The sequence below is a fragment of the Tenebrio molitor genome, chromosome 1 (genome assembly GCF_963966145.1).
Source record: "Tenebrio molitor chromosome 1, icTenMoli1.1, whole genome shotgun sequence".
NCBI lineage: Eukaryota > Metazoa > Arthropoda > Insecta > Coleoptera > Tenebrionidae > Tenebrio > Tenebrio molitor.
Window position 1 is genome coordinate 28,512,302 of NC_091046.1, and position 14,073 is coordinate 28,526,374.

The following is a 14,073-nucleotide window of genomic DNA, read 5'->3' on the forward strand; positions in this document are numbered from 1 at the left end:
ACATTACATTTAATGTGTAGATTAATATATTTTACTCATATAACACATTTCATTACAAATTTTAAACGGTATTTATAAAAAATTCAAAAAAGGAAAAATTCCCTATTAATTTTTGCCTAGTTTATTTATATATTAGGATGGAAATATTTTTAAAGTATAAAATATAATTACTTAGTAAAAATTTCAAGTTCTGGCCCTAAAATAATGTAACCATGATTCTGAATATTTCAAATAAAATTTCATATTTCGAAAATAAACCATTATAATTTTTCTTTTTCACCCACATTTTTCTTGCAAAGTCACGTTTCTCATCAGACATGTGTCTGATACTTGAATGGTTTGATTATATTTATTCAGTAACTCCTAAATTTAACTGCTTACTTTATTTAATTAGTGACCAGTACCTATTACGGTGTGGCGGCTCATCCACCTAGCCCACTGTCCATCAAGCTCAAAATACATTTTAGGGGATCATTCCAGGAACATCAAAATGGACTCAGGTACTTGGGACCAGGCTACCTGGGCGCATTTTGTTAAAGTGAAAGTATCAATCTTCATAAAAACAGGACAGGAAAAATGTACACAATTCTTTAATAAATGTTAAGAATTCTTTTACAAATTGGTAAGAAACCAATAACCGTAGTGAAGAATCAACAAATTATACCTTCTAGTGACTCTTTACACTAGCAACATTTCTTTTTTTAATTTTAGACATTAGATATTTTATTTCTTTGTTTATAAGCAATTTCAAATTAGAAAATATATTTAGGTAAAGTGCGTCTATCCATATTTTGAAACGACTTTTTAAACACTAGTTAACATTTTGGGTCGTTTATGATGGTCTCATTACTAGGGGATTATTTACCTACCGTGTAACAAAAACTCTCGATGGTACCTGCGGATTATTGAGGATCGGTTACTCACCACTTTTACAATCTTTGTTAGCGGGCAATAAACCACTAAAGGAAGCAAAAGGTCGTTTTAAAATATCGATAGACGCACTTTACTATTTGTTTCTTCTTTTCAAAACGTTTTAAAGAAATATAAATAGATATTTACTTGCTTTCCTACACACTGTTATTTCAGTTTTAAACTTATCATTAATCGTTTTCAGTACAACCTAAAGCTTGTTTGACACGATGCTAAATTTCGTAGTAAATTTGTTAGAAAATGAGAGAGACCCTCGATCAGGACCAATGAACGATCAGGATCATAGTCTGTCTTTGTCAGATCCTGATCGTTCATTGGTCCTCTCTCATTTTCTAACAAATTTTCTACAAAATTTAGCATCGTGTCATACAGCCTTACCTTTGTTATTTATTTGCATAGGAACAGCTAATGTTAAGACCTCATTTTTGAAGAAAAATGTGCTTTCCTTGGAATTTTATTGACTACTGATTTTATTGATTACTGTATACAAAATACTCTAATTAGACGATATACTTTATTATTAAACCAATAATTTCATGTCAGGTAATACAGCTACCTATGATAACGTTTGACAAAATTCAACACATTTTAAATTACTTACATACCTACAATTAGAACCAACAATTTAGTCGTAATTTTGTTATCGTAAAAACAATAAAAATTGGTTAATTAATTTTGTAGTTGACTCTATATTCTTCTTTATTAAAATGTTATCCACATATTTCAGAAAAAATTAAAACTATGGCCGTATATAATGTAGTTCTTTCATTTACAACATAATTTCATTATTTCTAAATTGTTAGCAATATGTCTTTTGATTTAATGATCTGATCAGATGTGCTTATGTCTTATACAGGGCTAGTCACATAAGGCTTATTTCTGAATTTATTTTGTACGCAACCAAAAATACTAATAACGCTGATTTGATGCCGTTTATACTCGTAATATGATTTAAATTAGTAATTAACGTAAAGTAAATTCATTTTTGTAATGACAATTTAAATCTTTGCCAACTGTCCAATTTTTATGTATCTTGTAAAGAAATCTAACAAAAAAAAGTTCCAGCAAGTTAGTCATTAAAAAATTAATTTATTATACCGGTGGTCCAAAACTTATCAAAAATTTTGAAACTCGGTAGGCACAATCTACAATTAATATTCTATGATTGAGCATGATCAACTTTTTTCAATAAAATTTGTGTGATGGAGCCAACTTTAAAGCGATTTAACATCAAATTGGTCCAAATATTGAAAGTTTTTTTTTCTCTACTAGTTACAGAGCTTCTCACCGTTTTGATTGATCCACTTCCGACTTTGAATTATAAGTAGGTAATAGTGAAAATTGCGATCAAATATCAAGTTATAGAAAGCTGGAATCCAAGACCATTTATAGTAGGGCTCAATAGGGCAGCTCGTAATGTGATGGGCCCCCAATAAATCTTTTTGACGCAGGGCTGTCGGCTCCCCCGAAACCATGTTTTAGGTCAGTACTGGTGAAATTCCAGTGTATTATACATAGAAACGATTCGCAGCAACTTTTCATCCGTAAAGGATTTTTCTTTAAATGAAAAATGGATAAAAAACTGAATATTAAATAATTTCAACTTTATTACATTATTAATTTGAAAATTTGCCGAAATTGCTAAGCGTAAAATAGTCGAGTTCGGCCCTGACAGGGTAAGTACCTGCAGTTTGGCGATGGGGTGTTGTAAATCTTACTTCTGGTTTGGTTTGTGATTAGGCACTTAGTGTAACTAAGTTGTGCGGTACCTTCATGAATTGCAAATAATCGGCAATGTGATGGATTTTAATTTTTTTAATTTTCAGATATCTGTTTTCTGTATTAGTTTTTACGCACAACTGTATTGTAAAAGTTGGTTTACATCTTAGTTACCATAAACGAAACTTCAATTTTACTGGCGGGCGGTAAAGTAACTTTACAGGCCCGGCGGGCTGTAAACCAAGGCTATAAGCCCGCAAATGGAAAATTTGTCTACAGAGACAACCTAGATTTTTTTTATTATATTCGCTGGCTGGTCTTTTTAAATTTAAAATTTGTTATTAACATTGATGGGCAGTTGTGCGTAAAACGTACGTACCTCCGGCGGAAAGACCTTTACGCCCTTGTACTATCGGCGCCATCGAAATGTGAACGCCAAATTTTCCTAGTGTGTGTTGTAGCATCAATCATAGGCGTGCGTTAATGTGTCAGATTTGTGACAATTTTCACAAACATAATTTGTCAACAGATTTAATTTATTTTTAAACAATATACATGCCACGACACTTGACCGATATGGGAAAAGCGAGGGCTGTTACCAAACTCGAGGAAAATTGTAAAATTGTAATAGAAAGTTATAGGTAATATGTAGAAATCTTTTCTTAACTTTCATACATATAGTACGCCACTGAACAAAGTTTTATTTAATGTAGAACAAAACAGAAGACGTTTCTATGGCACCAGAAATTCGTTCACATTTCGTTGGCGCCGATAGTACGAATAAACTTAAACTTCGTCCGCGGGCGTAAAGTTAATCTTTCGGCCCTCTATACGTAAATAACTATAACCTATTTAGAAAAAAAAATCGTATTTTGATTAATTTCACTTAATCGCCTCCTGACGCGAAACCCAATTGATAATAAATAAACTAATGGGGCAGGCTTATAGCTCCCTGTGTGTCTCTTCATAGCCAGATACTTATCTTATCAGCTTATCACCCATACCGCCCGGGTTCGATTTCCGGTTGTTTCAGATCACTACCATCTTTCGGAGGAGATGTAAAGCTGTCGGTCCCGGCTACCTACTTAGTAGTAGTCGTTTGGTCTCTTGTAAAATTTAAAATAATGTCAAATTTGTCCGAGTTTCAATGTTTTTTTTGTTACCTACCTATTTTGACCACCAAAAAACAGACCAACTATTTAATTGGGAAAACAAACAATATCTTTCTTTCAATATGAAACAAACTGAACTTTAACCTTGATGGTTTTGACAAATAAACGTCATTCACCCCGTCATCTTTGTTGCTATTAAGAAATCCCACTCGTGAACTTCGTCCTTCCTCCACTCGTGAGATTTCTATGGCAACGAAGATTTGTGCATCTAGTTCAAATTATCAAAAAAATTACCATCACTTATGTAATAACTGTTGACTATTTCCTTCGAAAAATTTAAGCCAATCAAAAAGCTCGAATATTTCTCAGGAAATAGTCTGCCAAAATATCCTCTCAAATTGTCGATAAGTTGACATGCACTCGGGATATTGCTAGTGACTATTTAATGAATCAAATTCCTCAATTTTTTTTTCAATTTTTCAAATTGTATGTACATTTCAATTTGTTAGAAAATAATATTGCTGTGTTCATTTTTCGCTGCAAAAAAGTTTAAATAAAGATTTTCATTTGTTTAAAATATTCACTTCAAGTACTATGCCGGCCAAAAAATTTTGGCCGTCATTGTCTGTCAATTCAAAAAAAAAATTTGTAATCAGTACTTTATTGTCATCATGACTTTATTGTCATCATGATTACCGTCTTGATTATGAACGTTATTTTTTGGGTGGTCAATTTCAAAACTCAAAATTATTTTGTCATATCTACTACACAGAACGTTTACCTCAGGTTATCTATGTACGATTGCTCTAATTTTGTTTATTCATGTCGGATTTTTGGAATATCTGAGCTTCAAACAGTTTAAATTGATTGTCAATATAACAAGTATCGAAAGTGGGGTTACGGTTCCTAAAGGTTTACTTACACTTTACTTGAATGTCAAGAAAGTGACGGCTAAAATTTTTGGCCGCCATAGTACCTACTATTCCGGACACGGAATATTGGCAATAACTGACATTTAACTGACAAATATGTGTGAACTAGCCTGAATATAACCCAACTTTTGACTCGATAATGCCATTTCCTTGCTTTTTTGATGTTAGAATTAAAACTTCAAAGTGATTTTTAATAATTGTCATTTATTAATGACGCTAATGATTGGTTTACATCATTTTTTTAGAAATGTCAAAAAATGTTGGCCAAGATTCCGTGTCCGGAATAGTACCGGTACAGTTGCGGCCGTTGAAAACTCAGACACTTTGACAACGTCAAACTTTTAGCTTTGTAAATGGTGTTGAAAGTGACGTTTCTCAAAATGTCACTGAAACATTATCCACATTAATTTCTCTCGCAATGGCTCTTATACTCACACCGTCCCTCAGTCAAACACATTTTTGCAAATCAGATAATTGCGGCATTTCAAAAGTTACGCGCGATTCTGACCTAATATGTCAAATACTCGTACTATTACGATCATAAAATTTTGGACATCAAACTTCTGTCAAATTAAAAAAAATACTCTAAATCATGCTTTATTGAAACTGTCACATGAAAGATGAAATTGTTGTCAATATGGCACCCGTTTAAAATATAATTTTTACGAGTACATTTGGGCATTTATTTTATATTTTTTATTAATTAAAACCTCGTTTTATTCCATTCGTCTGATTTTTAAAACTTCTTGAATATTTTCTCGGTAAATCTGACATTCACATTTTCAAAATTGACACAATCAAAATTGAGGTTATTAATAAAGAAGGGCCGTTTTAGAATGTATGACAGCACGATGACATTAGTGTCCAAAATTTTTTGATCGCAATAGTACTAGTACTGTGCGATCGAATGAAAAAAATCAGAGTAGGCGAAAATGGTGGTTTGAATCAATCAAAGCATCAGAATAGCACAGTCCAGGTAATTCGATTTTTTTTTATTCGATCGCACGTTACAATATTCAGTTATAATAGGTACGAGTAGTCAAAGATTGTCGAATATTTTTGTGGTGGTATCACGAATGGTCATTCGCTTTATGAACACCATGAGTGCACAGCGCTAATGGTGTTCGCAAGTGTAATCACCATAAAAATATTAAAATTGTATTCAACAGATTATTCAATGAACAAAATCAATGATTAAAATAAAATATTTCAGAAGCTAGTTCGTAAATCTGCTAAGAAACGTGTCCGAAAATACCCGGAAGTCACGACAGTCGGTATGGCGTCAGTTTTCTCAGTTTTTAGACGAAAAACTACAACCACTAGTGGAATACCCAGTTATAAAGAGCGATCAAATTAATTTGTAATCGAGTTATCCATGAATCCGAAATCGTATGTCGTTACTTGAACACGACACTCCAATAAACAGCTTGAAACACAGCTTAGATCTCGACATATCAATCGCATTCAAATCCATGGATGATTCGATTACAAATTAATTTGATGGCTCGATATTTTCAGTAGTGGAATATTCGCTGAAACTTGCTAGGCTACGGAAGTAAATATCTGCTATTTGATTGGTTGATATTTTAAAAATGACAGGTGAATTGAATAGTCAGTAGTAATATGTATAACGAGTGACATGGACATTGCCGATTATATTTCGACTCGTTATATTTCATATACAGGGTGTCCCAGAACTCGCGGATCAAATTGAAACTGTATATTCCTTGATGGTAATGAAGGTAAAAAACGTTTAGAAAAATATTCAGGGTGCAACAGCTTTTTAGTTATGAATTAATCAAATTGACCAATAGAGCTCGATCTAATTTTCCCTTTATGAGAAAATTGAGTACCTTCCCTCAATTGCCAAGCAACGTATAATTCGATGAATAATAAAATTATTTTCAATATTTATCTGGTCAACTTGTCGAAACAGACGTCAAAAGTGACAGCTACTTTTGAAATAACCAAAAATGGGATAATTGCGCCAAAGGCAGGTGAATAATTGTACAGAATCTAAATCAGGGAACGCAAGAAGTTTCTTCTTCCGAAAATGAATGAAATATGGTTTGTTATGAGCGAAAATTTCCAAAGCAATTGTAACCTTGAGGGGTATGGGAAATTGACGGGAGGGATATGATGAATTGAACCTTTGTTGATGGAAGGTAAAATGGCGACGTAGCGTCAAGTGAGTAATACATATTACTACCTTAAAAATCTTAGTAAAAAGTGAAATGTGCAGGGCCTGTGAAGTGAATCGGAATCACAAGAAATTTATCCTGACTCCTGTGCATACACTCTGCATCTGCAACGTATTAGCGCAGCTACACGAGCGGGACGAGTCATCGTCGAAATGAAAGGAAAGACTTTTAGGAACATTCTTGACATTGCTAAAAAAGCTGGAGTTACACGTAGGTTTTGAGCAACAAATCAAGCATAGTGGCAGTTCTGAAAGAAAGAAGACAAAACTGGATTGAACTAACCTATTTATCTTAGCATCATTATTAGTAAAAATTTAAGATCAAATTTTATAACTAAACGATGTAGAATGCAACAAATGAAATAAGAAACATGCAAAATAAAAAGAATAATTTATAACATGTGTTCAAATTGACCACCTTTCATCTGAAGGAATAGGCGAGCTCGTTTTATTAAATTTTCCCTTGCCAGTCTAAGCACATTAGGAATAACAGTAGCCAGTGTTTCGTGAATTTGGTTATTTAGTTCTTCTAAAATATTGATAGGTTCGCGGTAAATATGGTTTTTCAAATATACTTCTTCTGCCGTCGTCATCAAAGGACTGAAGAACAGCATCTTCAGTCTCTGGCGTTCTAACTTCTCGCGGGGGACCACCAATTTCTTGTCAGGTAGGCACCAAGGACCCAGTGTCTCGAGCACGGTACACCAACCATAGAAATACGTTATAATTTGGATATGGCAAACGTCGTGGAAAACGTATTGCATATTCCCTTGCTTCCTCACGTGCATTGCGCGGGCACTTTCCATAAATTATGAGCATTTCGGCATACTCTGCAGCTGTATATATGATTAATACGAAGTTTGACAATTTCGAATCAAATTATAACTTGACGTTGTCAAAATCTTCACAGTTGCCCAAACATTTACTTGAAATTCCGTACCATTCTTACTAGAATTATGTTGCTAGGCAATTCAAACCTTTGGTTAAATTTACGTGAAATTCAAATTAACAGCGTCCTTCTAATTGGTCAACTTGAATTATTCATTACAAAAAATCGATTATACCCTGTCCTTTTTTTTAAACGCTATTGCTTTCAGTGATCACCAAGGAAAACGCACTGTAAATTTGATCCGCGAGTTCTGGGACACCCTGTATATCATAGCAACGAGTTAAAATTCGATATTGTTTTTTTGTGTGGAGTAAAAAAAAGAAGGCTGTTTTGAAATTGAAAATGACAACTATAATGACACTATTTTAATTCAAAATTGCAAAAAAGTTCTTAATTTTTATTTAGTCCAGTCAATAGAGACATAAAAATGGCTCCACCTTGCAAAAGGTACAGAAAAGTTTATACTTGGCAGGTATCTTCTATTAAGGACATTATTAATATTGCCGAGTTTGCGCTCGCCCCGCCATACTGGAGAATAGGGATGGAAAATCATTTCTGCGATTATTTCATTATTATTATAGAAAATGTAGAGCATGCAATTCTCTACATTTTTTGTTCTTTATGTTTTTTTGTCAGATCAATAGTTTCGTAGTTACAGCGTGTAGAAATCGAGAATTTTTTTTATTTTTGTATTTTTTATTCTTGTCCACACCACCACAGAGGTAGAATAGGGTGCGTTTTTTTTTTATGTGATGTCCCCAGTGGGCATAGTCCACGATGCAGTAGAAGTTTACTGTTTTACTCTTTTTGATCTCTTTGTAACGTAGACGGATCCAAATGATCTGGATCGAACGGTATGGATGAGCTGAATTCATCAGAGTTTATGAATTCGAGAATTCCTCTTGAGAATTTTCCTCTTGTTCCTCAGGGTCATCATCATCATCATCAGGATCATTTGGCTCTCGTGTCTATTGCCTGGCAACAAGTTGTCGAAAATCTGTCGAATTATTACTTTCAATTTATTCTCACTCTCTTGTGATATTATTACAAAAAATAACTACCTATAGTGAATTTTTTTTAATAAACAATTGTCAGTGTCAAAATGAAGTAAAAAACCATACTGTACCACCCTAAAATTTGGACATATGGACCAGCTGTATAACAATTTGACACCAAATCAAATTAAGGTTATGTTCACTTCACTTCCCGTACCTTTCTTCCGTGAATTCATTTTCAAAACAAATTTAATGAGAAATCAGGCGAAACCTTTTCGAATTTGAAATAAACTCTCGCTCGTTAGGGCGCAGGTTCAGTTACATAAAAAAATGTTGACACTCAATGTGACCAATCGTATTATCATGAAAATCACAGTTTGGCTCATACCAACAAGACAACGTTTTGAGAATTGTTTATTAAAAAAATTCAACTATATTTTTGAATTAGATTTCCTTCAATTTTAAATTTTCAGTAGGCTAAAATTTCACTTGAAATTTGTAATTTTGATATGTAATTGATTGTGTAATTCTTTGGCTGCCTAAGGAGGCTATTTTGAACATTTCATTTCATTTTTATTGAAATAAAGAACCTTGTTATAACATAAATAATGAATCTATCGTTATTAAAGTAATGTTCAGACTATTTTTTGCAAATAATATTTTCTTTGTAAATCGTCTATTACAACCATTTAAAGGTATCACAAATTGAAGTAAATGACTAGATAACATTATTGTTTAATCTGAAAACAGTGCTAGCCTTTGTAATTGTCGCAAAAATAAAAGTTAAGAGTGGGTTCAAAAAAAAGTACATAGTGTAAAATCCTATGGCCAGTCTTAAAAAAAACTCACTGTGTGTTGTTTTCTGTTGTGATAATAATTATTCAATTTTTTTATCAAGTGTGAAGATTGTATAATACATCTTTTTTTTAAATAATTATATATACCGGGACATTTTTTTAACTCTGAACATAGTCCATACTTATTCCGTATGTTCAATTTTAAAAAACACAGATCAATGCATTGCGAGTTGCTATGCAACCAACTATACCGAACACCAGAGATTTTGAAATAATGTTAAAAAGTGTTCCGATTGATGGAATTGGTCTATCATAGAATAACTGCATTATGTGTATTTCTTCTTCAAACAACTTGACCATTTGTTAATCTGTCAAGTACTTATTTTCGTTACCTTGGTTACGTGATTACATACATGCATTGACCTGTGTTTTTTAAAACTGAACATAGGGAATAAGTATGGGCTATGTTCAATGTTAAAAAATGTCCCGGTATATCGTACATCTCTTGACGGATTAAGAAGGTATAAAAATGTGTGACTGTTAAAATAACTTACACCAAACCCCAAATTCCTACGTCTCTTGTAGCGAAGGAAGCTTCAAGGACCAGTTAGGTATAGTTCCCTGTTCTTCCTTACTTCTTAGAAAGGAAACAGTAATCAAATCGAATTTTTTAGTAGGTATTATAAATTATAATCTACTGATTCACATAAATTTCCGACCCTAACGAAATTTAAATAGGTACAGCCAGCAATACGTTTTTCATTCATAACTTGATCCAAAAACATGAATTATTTTAAACTTTTGTATGGTTTGGACGTCCCTCAAAAAAGTCTCAATTGTAAAGTTCATTGCAATTAATTTCTTTGTTTTGATTGTTTACTTGCTATTGAAATCGAAATGTAAATGAAATACCTTGAGATTCATTGTGATTTCAAATTTAATAGAAGAAAATAAATCATTTGTATGACATGAAATTCTGACTTAGGTAATTAAATTGTAATTTAAACCCCGCGGTTTCAAGTCGATCACATTCCAGGCACATCAGACATTTCCAGCATTTCAGCAGTGTACTGCCGATAGAATCCAACTCGCATGTAAAATTTCTCATTTTTACTTTGTTTACACATTTCCAATTGCTTTTCACAAATTCACAAAACGATCACAAACAAATTTATTGAAATTTAGATTTGACAGGACGTCTGTCGAGTCAGCTAATAGGTACCTAAATAAAAAAAGGTGTTTATTTATTATATAAGAAGCATCAAGTTTTTTTCTTGTTGATTTTACCTAATAAAAATATAAATAACAATACCACAATATTGGATGTCACCAGCGGCATCAATAATAATTAAGTACTCTGTCCACTTTTGATAGTCAAAGTAAGGATGTACATATTTAACTGCTTAATACTGAGTTTTTTAATGAGATAATTTGATTTCTATTCTATATAATTATTCAATAAATAACTAGCACTACATATATTTGAAAAAAATCATTTCCAGTTATTTACTATAACTGGAAATGATTTTTTTGTTCATTTGATAGGAACGCAACCACAATGTGGTTTTAAACCAAGCACACAATCTTAATGTTAAATCAAAATTTTGTCAAGCAAATCATAATATGTATAGCTAGATACTCTTCTACACTTTAGGCAGGCGCCACATGTGATATACGACACAAATCGGAACTGTTTAAAAATAAATTCAAGGTGATTAAATGACAACTTTCAGATCCACATCAGATAAGATAATAGATATCTCGAATGCAACGACAGCGATTGCACTCAAGACTCATCATAAAATAGACGGCAAAATTTTTATCCATAACTTACGACAGACAAAAATAACACCTACACCTAAATATTTACATTCTCATAGAGCAAGCAGCAGCAATCAACTCACCGTATGTGATATCGTGTGTCACAGTCTCAGCTAATGAAACGATTACAGTTTGTGTCATGTTCCTGATAGACGGTGATGTCCCTGGAGATTTTGACAAGGGCTTTGGCGTTTTGCTGAATGTCTCATTGTCATTTTCTTGTTTTTGCACAGTCGGCTCCATTGCTGAACACAACTACCACCTGTTGCTAAAGACAAACACCCACTGACCCCAGTGTAAATAAAATTCACTTCAACTTTATATTTATCGTTTTCAATTAAAACTGATTTAACGCCATTTTTTAGGTTATATCGATTTATTTAATGTAAACAAAGTATTATTTAATATTCTTTGATTAGATCAGTACTTCGGTCACTATATTTTTATAAAATATTATCCCATGTTTCGAGATGTCAACTATCGCAGTCGAAATCGTAGTAGGCAAGTCCAAGTCGTTGCGCACTTCATTCAAACAAACTTTTCCTTTCGGAACTAAATATCATTCAAAATTGTTCGGCAGCCAACGCACTTCATAGATAGCATGGTATTTATTTTAGTGTCTCCACCTTTCATTGGAAATATTTGTGCAAATATTTGTGGAACATTTTTAAACATGAGGAAATTATTAACCTTCTAATTCCTGAAAATGATCGGTTTAGGTTTTCCACTCTAAAAATAATTCATTCAAACCATCACAATGTGTGTGCGCGGATATTTCTGTAATTGCCGGGATCAGAGGTGGCATTGAAATTATTAAAAACAACATTTCAAGTTCGTTTTATTTTGATAAATATCTTGTTTAATCTCTTCTCATTATGACATGTTAACATCCTTGAATTTAAATGAAACTGTATTTGTAGTAATCTTTTTATTTATTGACCACTTTATCGTTCCAGTGATAAAAGAGGAATCGCGCATGTATTGGCGCAGGCGAAATTGTTATCAAGGAGACGCTCTAGTGACAGACGTAAGGCATCGTTTTTTATGTGTTTTTTTTATAAAACTTTATGACGAAAGAAATAATCAAACAAAAATTATTTATACATACATACACCTTGTCACAAAATTGTGAATCCTGGTACAAATATGAATATAAAATTGATAAAATATTATTCATTCAAAGTAATATTATCGGGGATAATATAACTATAATCTTATCAAAAATAAATTACTCCCTATTATTTAGGGATATTCGTTAATAGGTTGGCATAAGTTTGGTTAAGTTGGAGGCTATAAACCATTCACGATTATTTCAAATTCGGACTATCTATGAAAATCTGACATTTTAGTTTGCAATATTGTGATTTGGCATAATAAATCTATTTTAGGTTATAATTCAACCGAACATTGCTCCCAAGTTGTTACATTTTTTAAATAATTGAACGCATTAGGAACAATAATCGTAAAATTGTAATTGAAATGAAACATACATATTTGTAGGGCAGTTCTGGGTAAATTCTTATTAACTAAATTAATGACGGAATTGACAACAATGCGAATATTTAAAATCGAAACGTCATATGACAGGACCTGACGCCAATCTAACAAAAAAATATCGCGGCCTCCTGCGTGTTTAAAATAATCGTGAACGGCATATATGTAGTTTCTGGTGACAAACAAAAGATATCGTAACCGTAAGGCATTCAAAATTATTTTTGAAAATTCTAGTTACACAACATGAAAAACGTTATGTCACTAAAAGTTCGAATTCTACACAAAAGTAGTGTTATGATTATCATCGGTGATAGCACGAGTTAAAACCTATGAAAATTGACCGAGTGCGCAGCACGAGTTCAATTTTCTAGAGGTTTTAACGAGTGGTATCACCGTTGATTAATCATAACACGTGTTATATTTGGTGAGAGAATATAATGAACGCTAACGGAAAATGAATTTTTTTAAATGTCAAAAATTTTAAACGATCTGTCAGTTTGACAGTAAATAATTACAATTATGGGATACTAAATACAACATTTTTTTGAACTTTTCTTCTCAATTAACTTTCGAATCTTTTCCTCGCTAGCATCTCCCCATCGATGGTGATCTATTCGACTACTGGTTCAAATGTTTTCTGGTTAACAGCACTATTTTCTGACTTCGACGCGTTCATTGAAACTTTGACACTTTGACATTAACCAATTTTATTCACTAAAAACAGGTGAGAGTCAACATTCGGTGATAACAGCCTATACTGGGTGTTATGAGTTATGGAAATCCACGTAATAAATTTAATCACCAATGGAACTCTTTCAAATAAACATTTTTTACATATTGATTTTTTTTAATCGAATATTTTTTTTACATTTTTCAAACCCATAATTTGACACTTTGCTCATGGGATGAAACGAAAGAGTGAGTGAAAATGTGTTTGTGCGGTAAAACTAAAAACTTTACAGTTTTTTGAAGAAAGAACGATCGCTGTTCTAGTGGCTGCCCCAAAATTCGCAGAACAGCTTAGCATTACCATCGTGATCAATGATCATAAAAAACGACTACAGTTAACTTGGGACGCCACTGAGATTTTTGAAAATTTAGGCTGAGTGAACGTACCGAGGTTTGTCAAAGTTTGTATATACATATAATATTTAAAATTTTCAAATCCGTGAAAATCAACCCGC

The 14,073-nt window shown here is 32.7% G+C and overlaps 1 protein-coding gene across 3 annotated transcripts in view; it reads right to left on the reverse strand.

Moving 5' to 3' along the window:
• The window catches only part of LOC138141565 (ribosomal protein S6 kinase alpha-5-like), a 54,388-nt gene extending 42,230 nt beyond the window's left edge, over nucleotides 1-12,158 (reverse strand). Inside the window, exon 1 of one of the 3 annotated variants that reach the window (XM_069062306.1) lies at nucleotides 11,479-12,158. In XM_069062306.1, the coding sequence (XP_068918407.1) occupies nucleotides 11,479-11,638 (160 nt within the window). In that variant the 5' untranslated portion in view covers nucleotides 11,639-12,158. The remainder of the gene's footprint in view (nucleotides 1-11,478) is intronic. The other 2 variants (XM_069062305.1, XM_069062304.1) reach the window with 2 other exon arrangements.
• Between the last annotated feature and the right edge of the window lie 1,915 nt (nucleotides 12,159-14,073).